This window comes from Danio aesculapii, chromosome 18 (assembly GCF_903798145.1).
Source record: "Danio aesculapii chromosome 18, fDanAes4.1, whole genome shotgun sequence".
Taxonomy (NCBI): Eukaryota; Metazoa; Chordata; class Actinopteri; order Cypriniformes; family Danionidae; genus Danio; species Danio aesculapii.
This window is the reverse complement of record NC_079452.1, coordinates 36,359,926-36,386,632: the sequence shown is the minus strand read 5'-3', so window position 1 is coordinate 36,386,632 and position 26,707 is coordinate 36,359,926. Positions and strand designations below refer to the sequence as shown.

General features: G+C 33.6%; 1 protein-coding gene across 1 annotated transcript in view; it reads right to left on the bottom strand.

The window, feature by feature from the left end:
- The window catches only part of LOC130245362 (voltage-dependent calcium channel subunit alpha-2/delta-1), a 220,288-nt gene that overhangs the window by 117,691 nt on the left and 75,890 nt on the right, over positions 1–26,707 (bottom strand). The window contains 3 exon segments of the mRNA XM_056478029.1: positions 6,088–6,219; positions 16,623–16,755; positions 19,047–19,082. Coding sequence (XP_056334004.1) covers positions 6,088–6,219; positions 16,623–16,755; positions 19,047–19,082 — 301 coding nt within the window.

The window sequence follows — 26,707 nt, the reverse complement described above, 5'->3', positions numbered from 1 at the left end:
ATTTTGAAAAAGATTTTGAAGGCAAAACTGGTGCTTGTTAACGATTGGGGCACAGGTTGATCACGAAGCTGAAGAGCGCCGTGGGTGTTGCGGATAGGGGATCCGTGTGCAAAGGAGGAGGAACTTTCTCTCAGAGAGAAAAAAGGGCAGGTCCTCGAGCACCCAATCGCCCCTTCTGTACGTGTCTGTTTATAACGAAGTCAAATTAAATGCAAACGGAGATAAAACAACTCCGCCTTCACAGTTCAGTCTGCGGCTGCTCATTAAACCTTGATGAGTTCACTACATTGGTGGTCAAACAAACGCGCACCACGGTTGTCAAAAATCACAAATGATCAGTGTTTTCAAGCACAAGTGACTTATTTTATATTTCAAATGCCGAAATACACATTAGTAGTAGCAGAAAAATCATTTACAGTTCTTAAAATACACTTAAAAAACTTAAAAAGGTTGTCTGTGAAAATGACAGTAATCATATAAGCATGATCTGACAACGTGCTTAATTCATACAGTATCACGTGTGCATAATTAGACATTTTGTGCTGTCCGTAACTGTACTTTTGCGCATGCGGGTCAGTTTAGAACCATGATCTGTTCACACTGCAAATCTGATATTGGCCACATTTATAAGAGCAGTGTGAACAGCCATGCAAGAAAAACAGATCTGAGAAATAATCAGATTTGAGCACTATGCCTGGCAGTGTGAACGTAGCCTTAGTGTCTTCCAACTATTAGAGTAACATGCCATTCCACACCTGACCTTTTCTTCTTTTGTGTGATACAAAAGTTTGACAATCTTCTCAATATAATGAGGACTGAGGTTGTTAAAGTCCCTGTGAAATCTAAATTTATGATTTATAGATGCTAGAGTAAATTGTTATTCTTTAAGTGAGCAATTAATCCATGCAAACCACAATACACTTAACCACACCACCTTTAGCATTCTTAATTTTATTTTGGAGTTCCCTACAATAAGTTTGGGTCCTTCTGAAATAATTTATATACACATCGTGACAGAAGTCTTGTCATTGATCCCAGTTGTAAGAGCAACAAATAATAACTAGCTGATCTTTTGGGAAAGTGGCAGAAGGTAAATTTTTCCAATAAATCATCTGTTGAACTTCAGCCACATCATCACAAATACTGCAGAAGACCTATTGGAACCCACATAGACCCAAGATTCCTAGAGAAATCAGTCAAGTTTGGTGAAGGAAAAATCATGGTTTGGGGTTACATTCAGTAAGGGGGCGTACGAGAGATCTGCAGAGTATATGGCAACATCAACAGTCTGAGGTGTCAAGACATTTGTGCTGCCCACTACATTATAAACCACAGGAGAGGGCTATTTTTTTAGCAGGATAGCACTACTCTTACTTCAGCCTCCACATCAAAGTTCCTGAAAGCAAAGTTGAACCTCTGGTGCTCCAGAATTGGGCAGCCCAGTCACCTGACGTGAACATTATTGAGCATGTCTGGGGTAAGATGAAGGAGGTGGCATTGAAGATGAATCCAAAGTATCTTGATGAACTCTGGGAGTCCTGCAAGAATGATTTCTTTGCCATTCTAGACAACTTTATTAACTGATGATTAAAGTCATGGGAGTCATACAAAATATTAATTCTTTTTCCACTTCACCACAACTTTATATTCTATACTGTACATTATTTCTGTTAAGTGACAAGACTTTTGTCTCAGCAAAGTCAGACCTTACTGTCCTAATTAAATAAATGAAAATCAAGGCATGATCATATTTTATTTTGGTAAAATAAGCGTAATCTAGAGCCCTTTGCCTTTCACATAAGCCACTTCTGATATCAGAAGTGGCTAGAAGTCTAGTTATTATTTGTTGTTCCTAAAACTTAGATTTTTAGCAAACAAGACTTAATATCATTATTATATTATAAAACATTATTTATTTAAGTAGGTTTGTGCAGGAAGTAAAACAGGAATTATACTGACGATTCATTTCAGACAGATCTGAATCTCTGATTTACTTTTAGTAGTATAATAAGTCCATTTATTTTGTACTTCGATCTTTGAAATTCTGCAATCACAAACAAAAGCTCTATTACATATTATAAAATATGTCATATCTGAAAAAAATATATATTAGGCCACTTTGGTACCCACTGATGTATGCATTGATTAATTAAAACACCATAATAAAAGAATCCTGAAAGTGGTTAATGGGATAGATCACCCAAGGTTGAAAAAAAACCTTTACTTGTTGAATACCTATTTGAGTTTCTTTCTTCTGCTGAACACAAATGAAGATATTTTGAAAAATGCTGGTTGCTGGGTCCTATTGACTTCCATTATATATACAGTTGAAGTCAGAATTATTAGCCCCCCTGAATTATTTGCCCCCTGTTTATTTTTTTACCCCAATTTCTGTTTAATGGAGAGACGATTTTTTCCAACACATTTCTAAACATAATAGTTTTAATAACTCATTTCTAATAACTAATTCATTTTATCTTTGCCATGATGACAGTAAATAATATTTTACTAGATATTTTTCAAGACACTTCTATACAGCTTAAAGTGACCTATAAAGGCTTAACTAAGTTAATTAGGGTAATTAGGCAAGTTATTGTTTAATGATGGTTTGTTCTGTAGACTATCGAAAAAAAATGTAAAGCTTAAAGGGGCTAATAATTTTGTCCTTAAAATGGTGTTAAAAAAATCAAAACTGTTAAAAAAAATTAAAATTGATTCTAGCCGAAATAAAACAAATAAGACTTTCTCCAAAAGAAAAAAATATTATCAGACATACTGTGAAAATTTCCTTGCTCTGTTAAACATCATTTGGGAAATATTTAAAAAAGAAAAGAAAGAAAAAATTCAAAGGGGGGCTAATAATTCTGACTTCAACCGTATATATATGTTTTCCCCTACAGCATTCTTATAAAAGTTTCATTTTTGAGTGAACTAACCCTTTAACTTGCAGCCAAGTTTAGAATAGAGCATACTAAACTATATATATATATATATATATATATATATATATATATATATATATATATATATATATATATATATATATATATATATATATATATATATATATATATATATTATTATTATTATTATTATTATTATTAATTTTTTTTTATTTTTTACAAATATTCATATTCACTCTTCAGGACTCATTCTTCAACAGTTCATGACAGAAATATTACTGCTCTATTTATGAATGAATTCTTCAATTGCATCAATCACTGGGTCTAATCATGCCTACTTATACTATATAACAGACACAAAACAGTATGTGAGCTGAATAGTAAGCCTGAATTCATATTCATAAAACAATAGGCATGAACAACCTGGATTACCTACTTTTGCTACCAAGTGGCCATTTTACTCCCATGAGGCACCAGAGAAGATTCATGAATTTCAGTGAAGTGACATAACCAATGTCATAGGTGTCATGGTATAAATAACATGGCAGATTTAATATGTATGCATTTCATTCATACTCGTTATATTCATACACTCTCAGAAGTCAAGGTACAAAAGCTGTCACTGTGACAGTACCTTTTTTAAAAGGCACTATACAATATTGTTACCTCAAATTTGTATTTTAGGTACATTTGTGTACTAATACATACCTTTGGTTGCAAATCTTTACATTTTGAAAAAGTTCTGCTCCAGTGACAACCCCATATTTATTTTGTAAGAGTTTACAATATAGAACTTACTTTTCAAAGATGATGATGATTAAAATATTGTGTTGAATCCATTTTGAAAATGAATATTTTAATCTATTTCTTAGTGAAAACAGTTTTTGGTGCATTTGAAGAAAAACAGATTTATTAAACACATATATTTATTAAAATAATGTTTAATAAAATTTAAATATTTAAATGAATTAAAATTCATGTGAAACATTGGGGAAAAAATACAAACTATAACATTTAAAAAAAATTCACTTACAAAATATTTTCCCCTAACAAAAACTGAAACAAATTAGACATTTTCTGAAGGGTTCTTGCAAAAAACGTTTAAAATTTTTAAAAGTTTATAAAACGTTTATTTATTTTTATTTGGGGTCAATAAATGTCACAATCATTTAGATCTTTGTTTACTTCTCTCTCTTTCTATATGTCAAAATGTACAATAATATTCTAAACTGTGTGATACATGTACATTTTTTAATAAAATAAAGTTGGGAAAAAACTCCCTAACATAAAAATTTTGGACTGTTTTCATAACTTATTTTGTTAGATTAGCTCCAGATTTGGCTTCAGTACTGACTAATTTAATGAATATGTAGAATATAATTTTGTAAAGCTTATTTTAGAAAATCTTAAAAGTAAGTTTGACACCTAGTGGTTGAACTAGGCATTGCACACCTGGTTCAAAACACACGCAAGCGCAGGTTGCCAGATTGACGACACCAACAGCAGTGTGCCTGACTGTCAAACCTAAAGGCTGATTTAAGGAATAGGCATATTCTCCATATTAAAAGGAGTTTTTGTTCTAACCAACACCTGAAATTTATATTTTAGAAACGGCTTCTATTTCTTGCAGCTGAACAACAAAAAACTGACAATGATCACCTTAGGTACACCTCATGTGCTTTATTCAGTGTTATATGCTAAAAATGTGAGTTTGAATGCCATTTCACATCACATTTATTGGCATACTACTTGTTTTACTCTTGCAAATAAAATAAACCATATGAAATTGAGCTTTAGAACTGTGACTCAGTGCAAGCCAACACATATCAGTGATTCAGCATCTATATTTTATAATGTTAAAGAGGTTTAATATATACTAATTAGATTATAAACCTTACAATTGTGTTGGAGTGCAGTAAGTGCACTATTCTGTGCTTCTGAATGGCTGTATTTAAATTTCTGTTGTGCTTCGTGTGGTCCAAACAGCCAAATTGCTCACTGCGTATCTCCTCATGTAGCATGTTGTTTGGACACGCGGTTACAATGTAACCTGCTCACCTAATGTTTACGTTTGTACTATTTATATTATTTGCTAATTAATAACCACCTCATGTGGAACTCTGAATGTGCGTCTCATTTTGGAGTCCACTGGAGGTTGCATTTCAGTTGCGGACTCACACTTTGAGAGCCTTCCTAACTGAATGAATGAAATATGCGGTTTCCCAACAAGGCAACCCGGAGTGCTGAAATATAATTGGCTAAACTGGCATTGGGCAAGTTAAAGGGACCAAAACAAAGACTATCTGACTTTCAGCAATGCTTTTCAGATTAACAATTACGCTCACTTAGCATGTTTCTTAAATATCTGCAAACATATTATGGCATTTTTATGCTTTAGAAGAGTCAAAAACTTACATAAAGCACCTTTAATTTAAATGAAAGACTTGTGAGAGGTATACTAATACATGTTGAGCACTGTATAAACTCAACGACTTCAGATCTAGCAAAAGAATCTGGATCACAACATCAGCTATGAATCTAGATCAATGATGAACTGACCTGGCTCCAAATGGTAACAATCCAGTAGAAAGAAAGATTATCAGGACATTTAGATTTGTTTCTCACACAAACCTAGTTGTATGTCTTCAGGTGACTCTTTTGCATTTCATTTTGAGTTCTTATTGCAGAACAAAACAGGACTTATTTCCAAAATGTATCTTTTCTGTTATTCTATACAAAAGAATTAAAGTCATGCAGGTGTTTGGAGTCAATTTCACTCATTTCAGATATGCAAAACTGAGAGAGCAAGGTTCAACTTTGGCTAATATACTATTTATTTGCACGTTTTTAGTGAAAGCGTAGCAATTATGAATCTGAGAGTAATGAAAATGAATTGAGCACCTCATTACTTTTCTCCTCTGTCATCATTAAATCTCACAAGAATACAATAAGCCCTCTGCTGAGCCACTGAGATATTTGATATTATAATTTGTTATGAAAATTTGGTGTAATTTGAGCTGGGACTGCATGCTATGTTTACCAATTAGAGATAGCGGAGTCTTGCAGTGGAAGGGTTTTTTTGTCTGTGTGCGTTTGTCTGTGTGTGTGTGTGTGTGAGAGAGTTTGATTGGAATATGCACTGAAATGTGTGAGTTATGAATTAAACAGACCGAAACACACTTACCAGGGTAAAAGCGAGCTAATCCAGTAGCACTCCCAAACACTTGCCATAGTAACGTTGGATCCTCTTCTCGGTTCTTCTTAAAGACATCCTCCAATGCCTCTGTCCAGTTTAGTTCATTCAGCACAATGGTGGCTGCAAACACAAATATGATGTATGATATTTGATTAATTTAATTTTGTTTCTTCAATGTCCTCGGTCTACACCTTAACAACCAAAAACCATAGCAACCACCTAAGGGTGACCTTGATTATGCTATGCATATATTTCAATTAAGGCTGTTGATTTGATACATTGATTAAATTTAATTAATTAGTTATGGGTAAACAATAAGATGTTCGAATTCATTTATTCATTTTCTTTTCGGCTTAGTCCCATTATTAATCTGGGGTCGGCACATTGGAATGAACCGTTAACTTATCCAGCACATGTTTTACACAGCGGACGCTCTTCCAGCTGCAACCCATCACTGGGAAACATCTATACACTCATTCACACACATACACTACGGACAATTTAGCCTACCCAATTCACCTATAGCGTATGTCTTTGGACTGTGGGGGAAACTGGAGCACCCAGAGGAAGCCCACGCCAACACGGGGGAGAACATGCAAACTCCACACAGAAGCGCCAACTGACCCAGCTGAGGCTCGAACCAGCGACCTTCTTGCTGTGAGGTGAACGTGCTACCCACTGCAGCACCGTGCAGCCTAAATAATATTCTTTTATATGAATTTTCTTAAATATGTATTCATTTGTAATGTTAAATAAATACAAACTGAAAAATCTGAGGCAATTACATACTATATACGCACTTCTTTATTGCTGTCTTTCAGATTTAGAAGAAATGAGTACTTGCGTTTAATGGTTGTGATTTTATTTTAAAAAAAAATATATATATATATATACTTTTTTAAAAAATTCTTCATTTAGAGTTCTACTCAAAAAATTTAAGCAACAAATAAAATCTCAGTGCATTGTTTTACATGCTGAAACCTCTTTTAGACAGCATGCCTAATTCAATTCTCTTTACCACTGTATAATAAATAAATAAATAAATAAATAAATAAATAAAACAATGCTTCACCAGAATGAATGCAACAATTAATTACATTTAATTTAGATTATAAATCACGATATCATATACAGTTGAAGTCAGAATTATTACCCCCCCTGAATTAATAGCCCCCTGTACATATTATACCCAATTTCTGTTTAACGTAAACATTTTTTTCACCACATTTCTAAACATAATAGTTTACATAATAATAGGCTGCAAACACAAATATGATGTATGATATTTGATTAATTTAATTTTGTTTCTTCAATGTCCTCGGTCTACACCTTAACAACCAAAAACCATAGCAACCACCTAAGGGTGACCTTGATTATGCTATGCATATATTTCAATTAAGGCTGTTGATTTGACACATTAATTTCTGTTAAACGTAAACATTTTTTTCACCACATTTCTAAACATAATAGTTTTAATAACTGATTTCTTTTATCTTTGCCATGATGACTGTAAATAATATTTGACTAGATATTTTTCAAGACACTTCTATACAGCTTAAAGTGACTTACTTAGTTAATTAGGCAAGTCATTGTATAACTAGTCATGGTTCGTTCTGTAGACAATCCAAAAAATATATTGCTTGAGAGGGCTAATAATATTGACCTTAAAATGCTTTTTTAAAAATTAAAAACTGCTTTTACTCAAGCCAAAATAAAACAAATAAGACTTTCTCCAGAAGAAAAAAATATTATAGGAATTACTGTGAAAAATGCCTTGCTCTGTTAAACATTACGGTTGGGCAATGTCGAACAATTTGGCATTGTATGAGGTCTAATGTCAAACATTGCTATGGACTATTGCATATTGGTGAATTATTTATTTATTTATGAATAAGTAATTAATTCAAAACCAACTAATTATTTGTAGCCTACCATTTCAACTACCTGACCAGCATGGTCTTTGTTTTACCCATAACCAAATCATAAATAAATAAAGATGTTACACACAAATTACCACCTGTCAATCACTTTTCCCGGGGACTCTGGCATGAATAGGCAGAGTGATCTGTGTCGTTATAATGGTGTCGATAAACTTGCTTGGTAAAAAAGGGGCACAGCCAACAGGAACCAACCAACAGCATCTGAGGTTTTCGCTAAAATTACTAAGTACAAGCGTGAAAGTGTAACTTTTGTGTAACTTTTGATAGAGTCGTTAGATAGAGAAAAGATTAATTAAATATCACATATATAGCAGAATGCGATCCAGCAGTACATCCTTAATAAACTGTCCGACGTGCACTGCTCTCTGGGTTTTTGTGCTCAAAGCACTCGCTGACTGCCTGGAGCTCAGACGTGTGCATATGCTAGAGCGCATGCCAGAGTGTGTGTGTGTGTGGTCACGTGATGTGTGTTTTCAGCGGTATAGTGTGAACGGAGATCTTTTAAGAAATGTTAGGTGAAATGCCAGTGTGGATGTGGATCGTTTTCGTTCTAAAATGTCATTTTAAAACTAGGACGTATTAGTGTAAACGGGGCCTAAGAGTGTATTTTTCTTTTTCTTTTTTGGCATTAGCATTGTGATGTCTCTCAGCCATCGGCGATGGACGATGGCATCGTCTATCGACCCAACCCTGTTAAACATTATTTCGGAAATATTTGAAAAAGGGAAAAATAATAATAAAATCACAGGAGGGCTAATAATTTTGACTTCTACTGTATAAATAACACCTATTGTTTCAATACTAATTATTGTCAGAATTTGAATTATTAAGTATACTATAGGTCATGAAGCTTACAGTGACAGTCCAGAGAGAGGACATGAAGTAAGAGGAGGAGGAGAGACACAGAGAGAGGTGTAATTTAGTCTCATCTCAACCGCTGTTAACAGAATAATTCTGCACTGTGCACTGAGGGCTCTTCATCTCCTCATCCGCAAACAAGCTGATTGACTTTATTACATCACCACTGAGGGAACCATGGAAACCTATAATCATCCTATCAAACCTTTTGCTTCTGAAAAGGCCGCGTGCTGATAGAGCAGTCAGAAGTGCTAGTAGAGATATGCTAATCAGGCAAGAACAGCTCGCGTGTCAACAATTATTGTAATAAAGCATGAAAAATTCAGTGTTATAACATCCATAACTTTAATTTTATTGGCTCGCACGCAGCAGAGGAGTTAGGACAGGGCTGAGGAAAGAAAAGAAGGGAAATGTGGAAATGAGAGAGACATCTATCTATCTATCTATCTATCTATCTATCTATCTATCTATCTATCTATCTATCCATCTATTTATATCTATTCACATATCTGTCTAATGTATTTTTATCTGTTTGTTTACCCATACACTATCCATCTTTACGTCCATCTTTACATCCATCCATCTATCCATCCATCCGTCCGTCCGTCCGTCTATCTATCTATCTGTACTGTATGTCTACCTAATCGCTATCTATCTATCCATCTATTTATATCTATCCACATATCTGTCTAATGTATTTTTATCTGTTTGTTTACCCATATATCTATCCATCTTTACATCCATCTTTACATCCATCTTTCCATCTATCTATCTATCTATCTATCTATCTATCTTTCCATCTATCTATCTATCTATCTATCTATCTATCTATCTATCTATCTTTCCATCCATCCATCTATCTATGTATCTATCTATCTATCTATCTATCTATCTATCTATCTATCTATCTATCTATCTATCTATCTATCTATCTATCTATCCATCTATTTATATCTATTCACATATCTGTCTAATGTATTTTTATCTGTTTGTTTACCCATACACTATCCATCTTTACGTCCATCTTTACATCCATCTTTACATCCATCCATCTATCCATCCATCCGTCCGTCCGTCCGTCCGTCTGTCTATCTATCTATCTGTACTGTATGTCTACCTAATCGCTATCTATCTATCTATCCATCTATTTATATCTATCCACATATCTGTCTAATGTATTTTTATCTGTTTGTTTACCCATATATCTATCCATCTTTCCATCCATCTTTCCATCCATCCATCTTTCCATCCATCCATCTTTCCATCTATCTATCTATCTATCTATCTATCTATCTATCTATCTATCTATCTATCTATCTATCTATCTATCTATCTATCTATCTATCTATCTATCTATCTATCTATCTATCTATCTATCTATCTATCTATCTATCTATTTATATCTATTCACATATCTGTCTAATGTATTTTTATCTGTTTGTTTACCCATACACTATCCATCTTTACGTCCATCTTTACATCCATCTTTACATCCATCCATCTATCCATCCATCCGTCCGTCCGTCCGTCCGTCTGTCTATCTATCTATCTGAACTGTATGTCTACCTAATCGCTATCTATCTATCCATCTATTTATATCTATCCACATATCTGTCTAATGTATTTTTATCTGTTTGTTTACCCATATATCTATCCATCTTTACATCCATCTTTCCATCCATCTTTCCATCCATCCATCTTTCCATCCATCCATCTTTCCATCTATCTATCTATCTATCTATCTATCTATCTATCTATCTATCTATCTATCTATCTATCTATCTATCTATCTATCTATCTATCTATCTATCTATCTATCTATCTATCTATCTATCTATCTATCTATCTATCTATCCAACCATCTATTTTACCATTTTTCCCCTGCCTGTGGTGATGAAAACAATGAACCTAACAATTTTGATGTCTTTCTCTCAACACTGTATTCTGGAGTAAAACATCTCAACGCTCTAAAGTATTGATCACTTCCTCAACCTCCACTGATTACATCAATGCTTTCAGATGTGAAGGAGAGCACATTTGCCCGCACACGCTGTGAGTTGTCGCTCTTAATCATGGTTAAGTTTTTCTTGGTGTTGGCTGACTCCGGCAGAGGGGGGTCACCCACCGTCTTCTCGCAACCCCTAAACGATGTACTACTTTATCCACGGAAATCCAATTTTCTCCCCGGCGAAAGCAGCAGATCGGTTTTATTTTTGTGCATCTGTGTGTGTGTGTGTGTGTGTGTGTGTTTGTGGCAGTGGTTCCGGGCTATTTGTGGTCTCTGAGTGTTTGATAGAGGTTGATGTGTGCCAGCTTTGCTTTTAGTGTCGTTGGAGAAAAGGCACTAGGTTTGTAACATCTTACATAGACTCAACAACCTCTGGAATTAATGGACATATAGACACTCCTTTAATATTGGACATTTCTCACACACAACTGTGCATGAGTTGGTCTGGCAGCCAGCTTGATTCTACACACGTACTGTGTTTCCTTCTGGCGCAAGGTCAGGTCAGACCCAAGACCACTGCAATTATAGCTCTGCCCGTTTCTGTAACTTGGTTATTTTCCTTCTCTTTCTCTCTCTCACTGTGAAATATAAAAGTTTAAACAACTATAGTTCAGCCAAAAATGAGAATTCTGTCATCATTCCCTCAGCCGTGTAATTATTACGTTATGTTTTTTGTCAGTTGTGCCAATTTCCTCCTTGCAATAAAATAAAATGGCAAACAGGACTGTCAAAATAAAAAAAGAGTTTCCAAAAAAAGTGTCCATTTCACTATTGCTAAAAACTGGATAAAATAGAAGACGTTTTATCTAATAACGGATGGATGGATGGATGGATGGAATGACAGACAGAAAGACAGACAGGCAGACAGACAGATGGATGGATGGAATGATAGATAGAATGACAGACAGACAGAACGACGGACGGATGGATGGACAGAACGACGGACGGACGGACGGACGGATGGATAGATAAAACATTAGATAAATAGAACAACAGAACAACAGATAAAACGATAGATATAATGATAAATAGAATCATAGAACAATATATAGAACAAAAGGTATATAGAACAATAGAACAATGGATAGAGAAAATGATAGATAGAGAGAACGATAGACAGACAGACAGACAGACCAATAGATAGAAAGATAGAGAGAATGATAGGCAGATAGAACGACAGAAAAATAGATAGAATGATAAATATATTACTATAAAGATATAATGATAGATAAAACAATGGATAGAACAATAGATAGAACGAAAGATAGATGGACAGATAGACAGACAGACAAATAGAATTATAGATAGATAGAACAATAAATAGAATGATAGATAGAGAGAACAATAGACAGGTAGAAAGATAGACAGATAGAATCATAGAACAATGGATAGAACAATGGACAGACAGACATAACGATAGATAGAACAATGGATGGATGGATGGATGGATGGAATAACAGACAGATTGATCGACAGACAGACAGACAGACAGACAGACAGACAGACAGACAGACAGACAGACAGACAGACAGACAGACAGACAGACAGACAGACAGATAGATAGATAGATAGATAGATAGATAGATAGATAGATAGATAGATAGATAGATAGATAGATAGATAGATAGATAGATAGATAGAATGATAAACAATGGGTCGAACGATAAATGACAGACAAACAGATATATTGTAAAGTAAAACAAAAATCAATAGAATCTATAATTGTAAAAATACAATAAATAACATTTCTTCTTTTTAAACAAAAGGTTGTTTAGACTCAAATTTGGGTAAAATGGACAAGCTTCAACAAAACATATGAAAAAGTATAACTCATACTTTACCCAAATTCAGGTTAAGACATCTGTATATTTATTACAGTGTTTGAGATGTGGTGGGCAAATCCCTGGGTCTTCAAGGTATAAAACGTACACAATAAATATAAATCAATAGCCAACATGCTCACCACATGACCAGATAAACCACCCTACCCAAAAAGCCTTATAAATGACTCACAGATAAAAGTAGAAAGAGCAATATAGGATATAGGAAATGACTCAGAGATAATTGCATGAAATGGTATACAATTACAAGACAAGGAAACTCCTTTCTTAAATTACAGAGGAAGCCACCTCTGTCAGTGTGGAAAAGCTCCAACTTTTAGAGATTCAAGCATCACTTCTCCTCTGAACTGAGTCAGTGCTTTATTTGGCTCTTAATACGATGTTGTTCATTCTGAGTCATCACTGAACGTTTGAACCTTCTCTGATAGCCGAGTCCCTCAGTTGCGCTCAGTTTGAAAGAATAGATCTCAAACTCGTACAGTCATTCATGGAAAGTGTTCAAATACACAAAAGTGCTGGAGGAAAATCTGGGACCTGATTGGTTTTTGTGAGGAACAGCAGCAGTTTAATTGTTCAGGACAAAAATAATAATAATTTCCAGAACAAAAAAAAAAGTTAAGCTTTTCACAGAAATACTTGGCAGCATCTTGTAAATGTTTTGAATGAAAAGAAGCAGAATTTGTTTTGTATGAAACAACTAATTCTGATTAATACAAATACAAATATTGATCAATATGAATCTCCCTCTAATAAGCATTATTCCTGTTAAAATAGTTCAGCTTAGTTTCTGATAAATCTCAACTATGCCCAATGTAATTTTGAGGATGTGTTTATTTTTCTGAGGATACATTCTTTTTTTTTTTTTGAGATTGATAAATGTCAATACACTTTATATACAGGTATAGCCAAGCTCGAAATGATCCATACCCATGACAAACATTTTTGTTTAAATGTAAATACAAAAGCTGAGACATTTTTTTTTCCATGATGCCTCTTGTACATAATTTTCTTTTCTTTTGGGAGAAGCCGGTGTCATTTCTGCTAAAAATTTTTAAAAAGCTGGATAAAAGTAACTTGGTTATTACAGGTTTGACTATATGGCTGTGTCCGAAATCACATACTTCCATACAATATAGTACACTAAACAGTATGTGAGCTGAGTATATCCGAATTCATATAATTCGAAAAACCCGGATGACTAGGGCCAGGCAGAATCTGTGGACATTTTTTGCTATTTCTGCGCAGAATTTTGTAAAAAATCTGTGGATTTATGTGGAACGATTTTTGGGCGTATCATAACTAAAAACGTAATATATTCAATCAAAAAATATACCTTTTAAACTTTTATCCAATGTTTACAATGCAAATCAAATTAGATCCACTTATTTGGTAAACAAAGCAAGTCTCACATAATTTTTACTTTACGAAATTATTACTTTACAAACTGTATTGTAAATATTTCGAATGAACATTTTCATATTAGACAATAACATTACTGAAAATAATTTCAAAGCTGAATAGCTATACATTTACACACATTTACACAAGTACATTAATAGACTCCATGACGGGCTGACAATCTGCGAAATCTCATGGAGAAAATTCATGATTGTGCACAACTGACACGGGTAGGTCACGTGATGATGACAAAATGGTGGAGGTAGTATGTCCGAGTTCCATTCATACTACTCACATTGATATTGTATAGAACGTACTATTCTAACAGTAGAGTAGTAAATTCAAATGCAGTACAATGCTGTAGGCGATTTCGGACACAGCCTATGTATTTTAAATTTTAAAAGTATGTGACTGTTATATAACAGTATAATATTAACAGACAATGCAGAATAACATTACTGCAATTTCCAGCAGCCAATACTCCACATATAGGCTTCTAGCCAAATGCTTATTTGCAGCCCTATTTCCTAGTTAGGCTTTTTACACAATAATACAACTGTACAAAAATCTGAAACATATATTTTGCATGTGTAAGAGTAAGGTTTACTAAATTTTTGTCAGATCTGCTGTCTCCTGGGTGCACAAACTACAGATTATATGAACATTTTAATATCAAAACATGAACTTATTAATACTGATCTATATCAGTATCGACAACAAGAAGGACTTAATTATCGGTTATTGGTATTTTATAAAATGTAATTACATTTTTAAAAATGTCCAATATTACGTATTCTTAAAAAAAATCTTAGGCAGTCACATCTGAGGATTGACCTTTCTGCTTACAGACTCAAGCACCACTTGATCTCTGAACCGATTCAGTACTTTTTAGTTTAAAACAATAAAATAAATACACCAGACACATATAATGTTTTTATTTACATTTTTAACTTGAGGATTTATATTATACAATGTATTTTTTATTAATTAATTATTATTAAATAGCATTTTGGCTAAAACAAAAAAGTTAAATAAAAAACAATAACATGCATTATTCATATATATATATATATATATATATGTGTGTATATATATATATATATATATATATATATATATATATATATATATATATATATATATATATATATATACACACATATATATATATATATACACACATATATATATATATATATAAATATATATATATATATATGTGTATATATATATATATATATATGAATAATGTATATATATATATATATATATATATATATATATATATATATATATATATATATATATATATATATATATATATATATATATATATATATATATATATACATATACAAAGTTGAAGTCATAATTAATAGCCACCCCCCATTTTTTTCCCCAATTTCTGTTTAACGAAGACAATTTTCTCAACACATTTCTAAACATAATATTTTTATTAACTCATTTCTAATAACTGATAGCCGTAATGACAGTAGATAATAATTAACTAGATGTTTTGCAAGATAATAGTATTCAGCTTAAAAGTGACATTTAAAGGCTTAACTAGGTTAATTAGGTTAACTAGGTAGGTTATGGTAATTAGGCAAGTTGTTGTATAATAATGGTTTGTTCTGTAGACTATCGAAAAAAAAATTATAGCTTAAAGGGGCTAATAATTTAGACCTTTAAATGGTTATTAAAAATTAAAAACTGATTTTATTCTAGCTGAAATAAAACAAATAACACTTTGTTCAGAAGTAAAAAATATTATCAGACATACTGTGAAAATTTCATTGCTCTTTTAAAACATTTTTTTTTTCATTTTCAATATTACGCATCCCTAAAAACAAATCTAGCCATCTAAATTACACAGGCAGCCACATCTGAGGATTGACCTTTCTGCTTACAGACTCGAGCTGTACTTGATCTCTGAACCGATTCAGTACTATTTATTTTAAAACAAAGCAAACACATCCTCAATACAACATAATGCCCAGCTCAGAGCACACCTCTTCGACCTAATGCCATTTCAACTACCCTGTTTACCAAAGGGCACAATAGCCAAAGTAATTACCTGAATCTATTTGTCTTGCATTTGTGTGCATTAGTGTGAATATGACAAGGTCAATAGGGAAGGACCGTCTAACACCAAAACAGCCAGACGCTTTCCCAGCAGGCCAACAGAGAGACTATAGCTCAGCCAACCTACTGTACAATCCCTGTTTTAAAGCACACACAGAGTTTAAATAGATCTGCCATGGTTTTATCCAAACAGGCGCACCTGCACTTATCCTGACAAAAGTTTCCCCAGAGAGTCTTTGCTGTCAGATGGATTTTATAATTCTCCTCCACAAGCTCTTTCAAAGACGCACTTATACTTTGTTTTCTAACTGACATCTAAAGCAATCAGTGGCGGAGCATCTCATCAGATTCGCAGCAGTAGATAATGTGTTGCGGCGGAGCATGTCTGTTACTTACAGCCGTCATAGATGTCTGTAGGGATGTGCACAGCCGTATGGTTGTAGGAGGTGAGGCGGTTTTTGAATGACGGATCTTCTTTAAATTCAGGTCTGATCCGGTTTTTCCGTCCTTCTGTGTCATTGGTTTCAAGCTAGAAGAGAAGCAGCAATGAACATCTGTGGTACAGTAGGGAGAATACATGCTTTCTGCTCATTATAAAAATGCAACTATTCTGCAGCTGTTTTTGATATTTGTTATTAAAAGTGATTAAGGTATTCTAAAAGTGGTTCTTATCTTATTGTTTGAATGCCTACTGCATGATCAGTTTAGCCTTCACAAAATAAAATAAAACTAAATAAAATAAAACCAGACCTATATAATATTTTATTTATATTTTTAGCTATTTATTTTGATGATTTATATTATACAATGTATTTTATTGATTAATTATTATTAATTAGCGTTTAGACTAAAATAAAACAAAGTTAAATAAAATAAAATAGAAAACAACAACATTATTATTTTATCTATTTATATTTTTATACCATTTATTTAACTGTTCTAAAAGTGGTTCTAAGCTTATTGTTTAAACTGCCTGATCAGTTTGCTTATCACATGAATAAAACAAAATAAAATACACCGGACATATAAAATATTTTTATTTATATTTGTATTATTTATTTTGATGATTTATATTATGCAATGTATTTTTATTGATTAATTATTATTAAATAGCATTTAGACTAAAATAAAATGAAATAAAATGAAATAAAAATAACAAACATTATTATTATTTTATCTATATATATTTATATACTATTCATTGAACTGTTCTAAAAGTGGTACTAATCTTATTGTTTGAACTGCCTGATCAGTTTGCTTATCACATAAAATAAAATACACAAGACATACAATTTTTTTTTTCATATTTTTTAACTATTTATTTTGATGATTTATATTATACAATGTATTTGTATTGATTATGATTAACAGCATATAATATATATTATACGATTTAAAAAGTATTCTAAAAGTGATACTGATTTTATTGTTTGAATCAGTTTGCTTTTTACATAAATTAAATTAAATTAAATACACCAGACATATATAATATATTTTTTAACTATTTATTTTCATTTATATTATACAATGCATTTTATTGATTAAATATTATTAAATAGCATTTATTATAGTAAAATAGAATAAAAAACAACAACATGCATTTTTATGTATAAATAGTATATGTATGTATAAATAGTATATATATAAATAGTATATATATATATAAATAGTATATATATATAAATAGTATATATATATATATACATATATATATATATATATATATATATATATATATATATATATATATATATTTTTTTTTTTTTTTTTTATTTATTATTATTTTTATACTATTTTATACTATTTATGAATATATATATATATATATATATATATATATATATATATATATATATATATATATATATATTCATAAATATATATATATGTATATATATATATATATATATATATATATATATATATATATATATATATATATATATATGTACTTTGTATAATAAATTAAAATTAAATTAAATTAAATTAAATAATAAAATTAAATACACCAGACATATATAATATCTTTATTTATATTTTGACTATTTATTTATATATATATTTTTACTATTTATAAACTATTCTAAAAGTGGTACTAATCTTATTATTTGAACTGCCTGATCAGTTTGCTTTTTACATAAATAAAATAAAATACACCAGACATATATAATATTTTTATTAACTTTTTTATTTTAATAAATAAATAATGCAGTAGTCCAAAGAGCTTTTTAATAATGATTAATCCTGACAAAATACATCATTTTATAAAAATCATCATAATCAATAGTTGAAAAAATATATAAATAAATAAAACAATGTGTCAGTTGCTTAATTTGTATAATGAAATAATATTAAATTAAATTACATTATATTTTATTATGAATAAACATAATGCCAGAATAGTCAGTAATAATAATAATAAAAACATAAATGTCATATATTCAAAGTAAATAATATATATCACACATCAGTATATGAAGTATTAATATCCTAATACGATTTGTAAAGATGCTGAACAAATAAAACCTTAGTTTCTTTTTTCTTTGTACCTGTACTCGATCTAATGCACACATCCACATGTTTTACACACACTAATTGTCAGTTGAGATGTATGACAGTGTGAATCTGGCAACCTAGCAGACGTCAACTGAAAAGGAAATATAAAGCCATCATCTCTTCACTGTCTTACATTACTCATGCATAAGATCACTAACGCATGGTCAGAACTGGATAGAGGAGCTCGCGGTGTTCATGTTTGACATAGCATCTGTGTTTAACAAATAAATCAAACGATGTGTGTGTCTTGAATCATATACTCACATTATCCTTGGCATTAAAGTAAACTATATCATCCTCCTGAAAAAAAAGAGAGAAAATTATATTTTTAGTATTGTAGCAACACACATTACATCAGTTACACTTACTAGTTACATTAATATTTCTGTTCTTTCTGTACAAATGATTTAAATGAGATTATTTTCTTTTTATACTTGGAAGTTAGGAAGAAATACTTAGGAAGAAATGTCATCAGCTTACAGAAGAAAACTAGAACTTTTACTCAAACACATGGCTACGAATCAAAAATACAGTGAAGCTGATTTAAATGCATAGTGTCCCAGGCAAATTTCACCTACTATATAGATCAGGGGTGTCAAACGTACAGCCCGCGTGCCAGACCAGGCCCGCAAACAGATTTAATGCGGTCCGCAAGAAGATTCTGCATAGTATAAAAATTAGCTGCAATTTTTCAAAAAAAGAACCTGATGTTCTAATTATGTCCACTGGTTTTATCCAAACCAGAAGCCTGAGTCAACGTCAGTTTGACAGCCTTCTCAGAGAGAAAGACACATCTATGCCCTGCCATACCACATTGATGTGGCTAATTTGTACCAGTTTAGTCGTAGGAAAACATACCATTTTATAAAGGAGGCGTGGCACCAAACCACACTCCATAAACCTAACCGTCATTGGTGGAAAATCAAATTGTACAAATGAGATCATATGAATTCATACAGTAAAAATTTGCCACTATGTTTGAAACCACATACCATCATAGCAAGTTTTCTCTGTAATGAGCATGAATAAAAGAAAACTCATGCACACGAACTTGAATCACATCCTGAAGTTGTCTACCACTCAGGATGTGACGATTGATATTGATGCGCTGGTGAAAGCTCAAAGATGCCAGGTATCAGGAGTCAAATAAACTATGCAACCTAACTTAAAGTGCTGCATGAGACACCCTGATATCGTTCTGATTGCTCTGCAGACATCCCAAGTCTCCTGGAGATCCCGCATATGCATAGAGAACACTAAATGCCCGGAAACGAACCAAAATCACCTGGAAATTGCGCATCTCAAGCCCCTCCTACCCCCACTCTTCAAATATGTTGCGCACCCCTCTCTCTCCCCACATGCTTTCACATCATAGCTTTACATATGTTGCCGCGCACTCCCCTCCCACCGCTCTTTAAATACGTCGCGCAACATATCATGCTTGGTTTGTGCTTTGACATGCACTGTCAACCCTGGGAGCTTATATAGACAGGTGTATGCCTTTTCAAATCATGTCCAATCGACTGAATTTACCACAGGTGAACTCCAGTTAAGCTGCTGAAACATCTCAAGAATGATCAGTGGAAACAGAATGTCCCTGTCAGGTTTTTTTTTTTATATATAAATTTGCAACAATTAAAAAAAATCCTTTTTCACATTGTCATTATGGGGTATTGTGTGTAGAATTTTGAGGAAATCAATGAATTTAATCCATTTTGGAATAAGGCTGTAACAAAAAAAAAACTGGAAAAAGTGAAGGGCTTTGAATACTTTCCAAATGTACTGTATATACACTACGGATAATTTAGTTTATTCAATTCACCAATACCACATGTTTTTGGACTTGCGTGTTTAACCGGAGCACCCGGATGAAACCCACGCGAACACGTGGAAAACATGCAAAAAGGCGATTGTGCCATCAACTGCGCCACCATGCTGCCCCATATGTTGCTCATTTAATGTATTAAGCATAAAAATACTACTTCTTTGTGAATAATGAGCATGTAATTCAAGTTATGAAAGCATTAAATATCTCTGTATTGGTATTTGTTTTATAAGATGTAGTTTCATGAGACACACTACCAACACAACCAGAAGCAAGAGAAAGTCAGCTGTATCAGCTAAGATTTTACACAAAAGTTCAACAAACACCACATTAATATTGAGTGACATTTCAGACATTCATTCATTCATTCAATCATTTTCTTTTCAGCTTAGTCCCTTTATTAATCTGAGGTCGCCACAGCGGAATGAACCGCCAACTTATCCAGCATGTTTTACACAGCGGATGCCCTTCTAGCTGCAACCTATCTCTGGGAAACATCAAAACACACTAATTCACACACATACACTACAGACAATTTAGTCCAAACTCCACACAGAAACGCCAACTGACCCAGCCGAGGCAAAAGACAGTACAAAAGACAGATTTGGAGGGCGTCACGATGGCTCAGTGGGAAGCATGATTGCCTCACAGCAAGAAGGTCACTGTTTCGAGCCTTGGCTGGGTCAGTTGACATTTCTATGTGGACTTGGCAAGTTCTCCCCATGTTGGCGTGGGTTTCCTCCGGGTGCTCTGGTTTCCCCCACACATTCAAAGACATGCGCTATCGGTGAATTGGGTAAGCTAAATTGTTCGTAGTGTATGTGTGTGAATGAGAGTGTGTGAGTGTTTCCCAGTGATGGGTTGCGGCTGGAAGGGATTCCGCTGCATAAAACATGTGCTGGATAAGTTGGCGGTTCATTCCGCTGTGGCGACCCTAGATTAATAAAGGGACGAAACCGAAAAGAAAATGAATGAATGAATGAAAAGAGAGATTTGATGATGCTGTGACTGAGTGTAGAATCATGGGAGTAGTCATCTTGTTACATCCTACATGACTCCTCCAAAAATCAAACTGACCCTTTTTGTTTGTGCTTCGAAACATTTGGGAAAGAAAAAAAAATAAAACCTTGTAGGAATACTCTTAAAGCTTGTGTAGTTTCAGAAGTGGACTCTAAACAGCATGACTAAGCTTAGTAGATGATCCAGAATGCAGGAGCACGTCTGCTCTTCAATCAACCAAACTCACACTCCACCCCATCTCACTCCAGCAGCTTCCAGTTGTGTCCAGAATCAAATTCACGTTTTTATGCTGTCTTCTGGGACTAAAGGTGGAACAGCTGCTCCCTATATCTCAGTTAACTGCAACAAATGTTCTCGCTAGCTTGATGCTCCTTCCCAACTGGGAAAAAAAAAGTTTTACCCTCATTCTTACTTTCTATTAAAATGAGCTGCCAACATCAACCAAAACTGACCATTGTATCTGTCTGGAAACTCAAGAAATGTCTAATCTGCAGTCGCTAAACCCACTTAAACACATTTAAAACACACACTCACATATTCTTCTTTGCATCTCTTCTTAATCTAAAAAAAAATCTGCCATTGTGTACAGAAACTATTGTTGGCTCTTTGATAAACTGCTTTGTTTCTCGTATATAAATTCACCTTTGAATAAAATACTTCTGACAAAAGCAGAAATCTAAACAGATTTTTATAATTATAAATTAAATTTATTATGAGTTTTTTTTCCATTTCATTTGATTAGACATGCATATTAATTCATTTATTTTCCATTCGGTTTCCACCACAGTCTAAAGACATGCACTATAGGTGAATTGAAGAAACCAAATTGGCTGTGGTGAATGAGAGTGTGTGTGAATGAGAGTGTATGGGTGTTTCCCAGAACTTGGTTGCGGCTGAAAGGGTATTCCCTGCGTAAAACATATCCCGGAATAGTTGGTGGTTCATTTCGCTGTAGTGACCCCTGATAAGGCAGGATTTGTAATGAAGGAAATTTTATTTAATGTTAATTTATTTATTTTAGCTATTTGTATTTTGACAAGGCGACACGGTGGCGCAGTAGGTAATGCTGTCGCGTCACCGCAAGAAGGTCGCTAATGAATTAATAATTGGTTATTAATTCTTGCAAATCAAACTTGCAAATAACATAGTTCTTCTCTGGTCTACCTTCGATAGGAGCACCTCCAATTCACATTCTGTGAAGGTTCTCTTTTTGCTTGCTTTTTTGTTTGGTTTTGCCAAAGTAGGAGCCATAACCATATTTATTAGAGGGAGGAGGCGGGGGGGGGGGAAGGTGGGGGGGTTGCGCTCGTGCACGTGCGCTCAGTTTCACGTTAATTCATATGTACAAAGAGAATGTGCGTGGGATTCAGCGCACGCAGTGTTTCATACATCAGATTTTTTTTTACTGCGCACGCACATTTACAGCTTTGTCTGTACGCAATGTTTTAGTATGAATTCAACGCAAGTTTTTGTACATGAGGCCCCTGATCTTTAAACTAGTCTAGTAAGCCTGTGATGTGTCTTTAAAAATGCGGATCATACAGTGGCATATGTGCCAAGCACACAACACATTGCTCAAATATAAACGGTCATGCATTAGCTTTGTAGCAAGTGTGAAATGCATCAGGGGAAGCTAAAGAAAGCTTGAACATACAAGGATTTACAGCAAATGGTCATGATAAATTTGCTGATATTAAACCAGTGTGGCATTTTTAGGCATTCACAGCATATGGTGTGTGTGTGTGTGTGTGTGCGGATGTACTGTATGCCTCTACAGTAAAAAAATAAATCCACAGGAGCAATGCAGAATGTGTATCCGGTGAAATCAAATCTCCAGACATCTGCGGGGAGTGTGGGAAGTAAAATTAGATCCATTAAGCTGCAAAACAGTCCCCTGATTAAACACATACACATAGCGGACAACTTTCCGGACATGATACAATTTTAATCCCTCATATACTATTATAAACATGTGCATTAGTCGATTTATTTGTTAACATGTTGGGATTTAATTGAATGAATCTTGATTGCGTTTAACTGAATGAATAGGTCTGGCACACCAAATCATTTAGCGGTGAAATGAAGTGGAGGTATTAGCTACTTCAGAAGCATCTCCTACTAGTGGTCTTCGTTTGGAATGATGTAATTAGAAATATGCATAACGCTTTAGATTTTATTCCTGTGATCCAGCAAGTTGTCAAAGTCTCCCATTTCTTTGGGAGGAGAGGGTCCTTGGGTGCATCTAGGTACAAGCTTTTTCTGATATTGTGATCTAATATTGCACAATATGTTCATGCTATTTACATAAGAATGCAAAAGGAGACAACAGAAAACAAAACGGAGAGCTGGAGCTTTAGTGTCTCCTCTGAGAGCTGAAAAACCACCCTATGCACAAGTCTGTGGTACAATCTGGACTGGTAAGAGAACATTGTGCTATTTTACATTGTGTTTTTCCCTCAAAATGCAATGTTTAAATTCCATCTGGCTAAGAACACATCTTGTAATGTTTAAGAATTAGGTCAGCGGCAGAGAGCAGGTAATCTGTTCAGTCGCTGTTTTATTCAACCGTGTCATTAGGAAGGTTAGGTAGTTTATCTTTGATATTTTTAGGGTCAGTATTTTAATTAGTGTGCTGACAGCATGCTGATAAACAGTTGCACTATAAAGCCCTCTTGAAAAACAGTCTGCACCATGAAACAGCCAGACGCACACTAAACACATCTTTGGTTTTGACTGATTTTGTGTTGAAATCGGTTTCTGAATGTGTCAATTCAAGAACAGTCAAACATTAAAAAGTGTATTGAGATATGTGCGTTTATATTCTAGCTGTGTTCGGTGCAAAAATGCATCTTATGTAAACAACACCCAATAAATGTGTAAGACATGATGCAACAGATTAAATTATGCATTGGATTAAAAAATACAAATTTGTTAATTGCATTGTATAGGTTCTATTGTATAGATTCAGTAGATTCCAATGTTATCATTCGATTGAATGGGTGTTATCAGTGGTTATCAGCTGATAGATATTGGTCAGTAGGGGTCTTACAAATAGGATGTAATCAGGGCTTAACATTAACACCCGCCAACTCGCCAAATGTGAGTAGAATTTAGCTGTGGCGGGTTAGACTAACACTCTCACTAGCCACTTTGGGTGCATGATTGAAAATAATTCTCAAATTGTAGTTTTATTTAAAGCATAGTTTGGCAATAAGCATGGCCTAATGTGTGCAAATGTGATCTTAGAATGGAGAAGCAGCACGACTGACAAAAATAACTATGGATTATCACTTGTAGAAATGAGCGCGCTCCCGTTTACTTGCGTGAAGCAATCGTGCCTAGAAGAAACGCAACTGGTGCGATCGGTTCTCTTTGAAATAGACTGGACAAAAAGCGATGACCGTGTACCCACAGTCCTGCTTCTTTCAAGAGCTCAAGATTTAAAAAAAAGTCCTTTTATAAGCAGCAGCGCTCACTGCTTTTGTTAATTATTCCTTTAACAGATTATTAACAGGCCTAACTTTTAAATGATAAAGGATGACAAATCATCCTTTCATTATCACTCATGGTATGGTTTTTACCTGCTTTCTTTTGCTTACAGGTATTTTTGTTAATATAGTTTACTTATCTTTTTTTTTTACACAATAACATTGCTTTAATACGAGATAAACTTTCCATTTATGTGTAATTAACTGGTGATCAGGGACCTTTAGCCAGGACAGATTACTGTGCATATTTTAGATACATGACAATAGATCTTTTAAAAATGTCTTCTTTTTTTAAGTTTAAGTTTAGATGAATAAAAAGTGAATGTATACAGCTATATTTGGCTTGTTTTGACAAACTATTTAAAATTTGTGGCTAAGAAATATTATTTTATTTATTTTTGGTGTGGTCAGAGATAAATTTGTTAAATTCTTAATTTTGAGCACTGAAAAGTCATGTGAAATAAAAACTAATTGCAATGCGACACAACCAATTTGCTCATGCACAGTAAGCAAGCTCATACACAACACACACAAAAAGTGTAATGAATGAGGCGGCATGTGGACATAACACAACATCTAAATCAAGTAATTTTAGCAAGTCAAAGTCAAATTTATGCACAAAAAATATTTTTTCCCAACAACAAAATTGTGGCTAGTGAAAATTGCGAGCAGCTAGTAATGTTGGAAATTCACTAGCCACAGTGGCTGGTGATTAAAAAAAGTTCATGTCAAGCCCTGCATGTAATGTAATATACAAGTCTAGCCCTTTGTAATCTTTCAGCATGCTCTTGTCGCTGAAGTACTTACTGCAAATTCGTCTTTCCATTGATGTTCCATTTGGAAATTCTCTGCTGCTGTCGCCAAAGTCTATAAAAACAACAACATAAAGATCTCATTTAATTAGTTACGCATTCATAGACAAATAACAGTGACTGTGATCAAAGAAAGTCATATAATGAGATATTCTGGATTTATATAATAGTGCTTGTTATAAGTGATGTCTCCGAGCACGTCATTGTTTTGTAAAAATTAATTTGCCCTCTTAATCTTATCAAATATCATAACCTTCCCTGCCCCCTCGAAATGATTACATGGTCACATGTAATGCCTTTCGGGAGTGTCTTGTTTCTGCCCTGCTTCCTTTATTTTGATAGCAATGCTGATCTTCTAATGAACCATTTAGTTCGCAATTTACAAAATCCTGCACCACCCTACTTTTTTCATTTTAGGCCAATTTCAAATGGATGCATGTCAAAATATGAAACCTTCTCTTAATTTTCATTTCATGTTGACTTTAAATATACCACTGACTGCAAGAAGGGGTGTAACTTGTATTAAGTTAGAGGCGTAGATGTCACAACGAGATGTTGTTGGAAAGATGGAGGAAATACTTACCAGAGAACATTGACCAAATGTTTACATGATACATTGTTATATTAATTCATTTAGTAACTCCATCATGCAACTCCACTCACTGACTTCATCATTTTTGTCAAGACAGTTAGGCTACTTGGCGTTGCCCCTTGTGGTTGCAAATAACAGTACAATGGCGAGCGCATCAAGTATGTAAGCCTCTGCAACTTGTGGCTGTA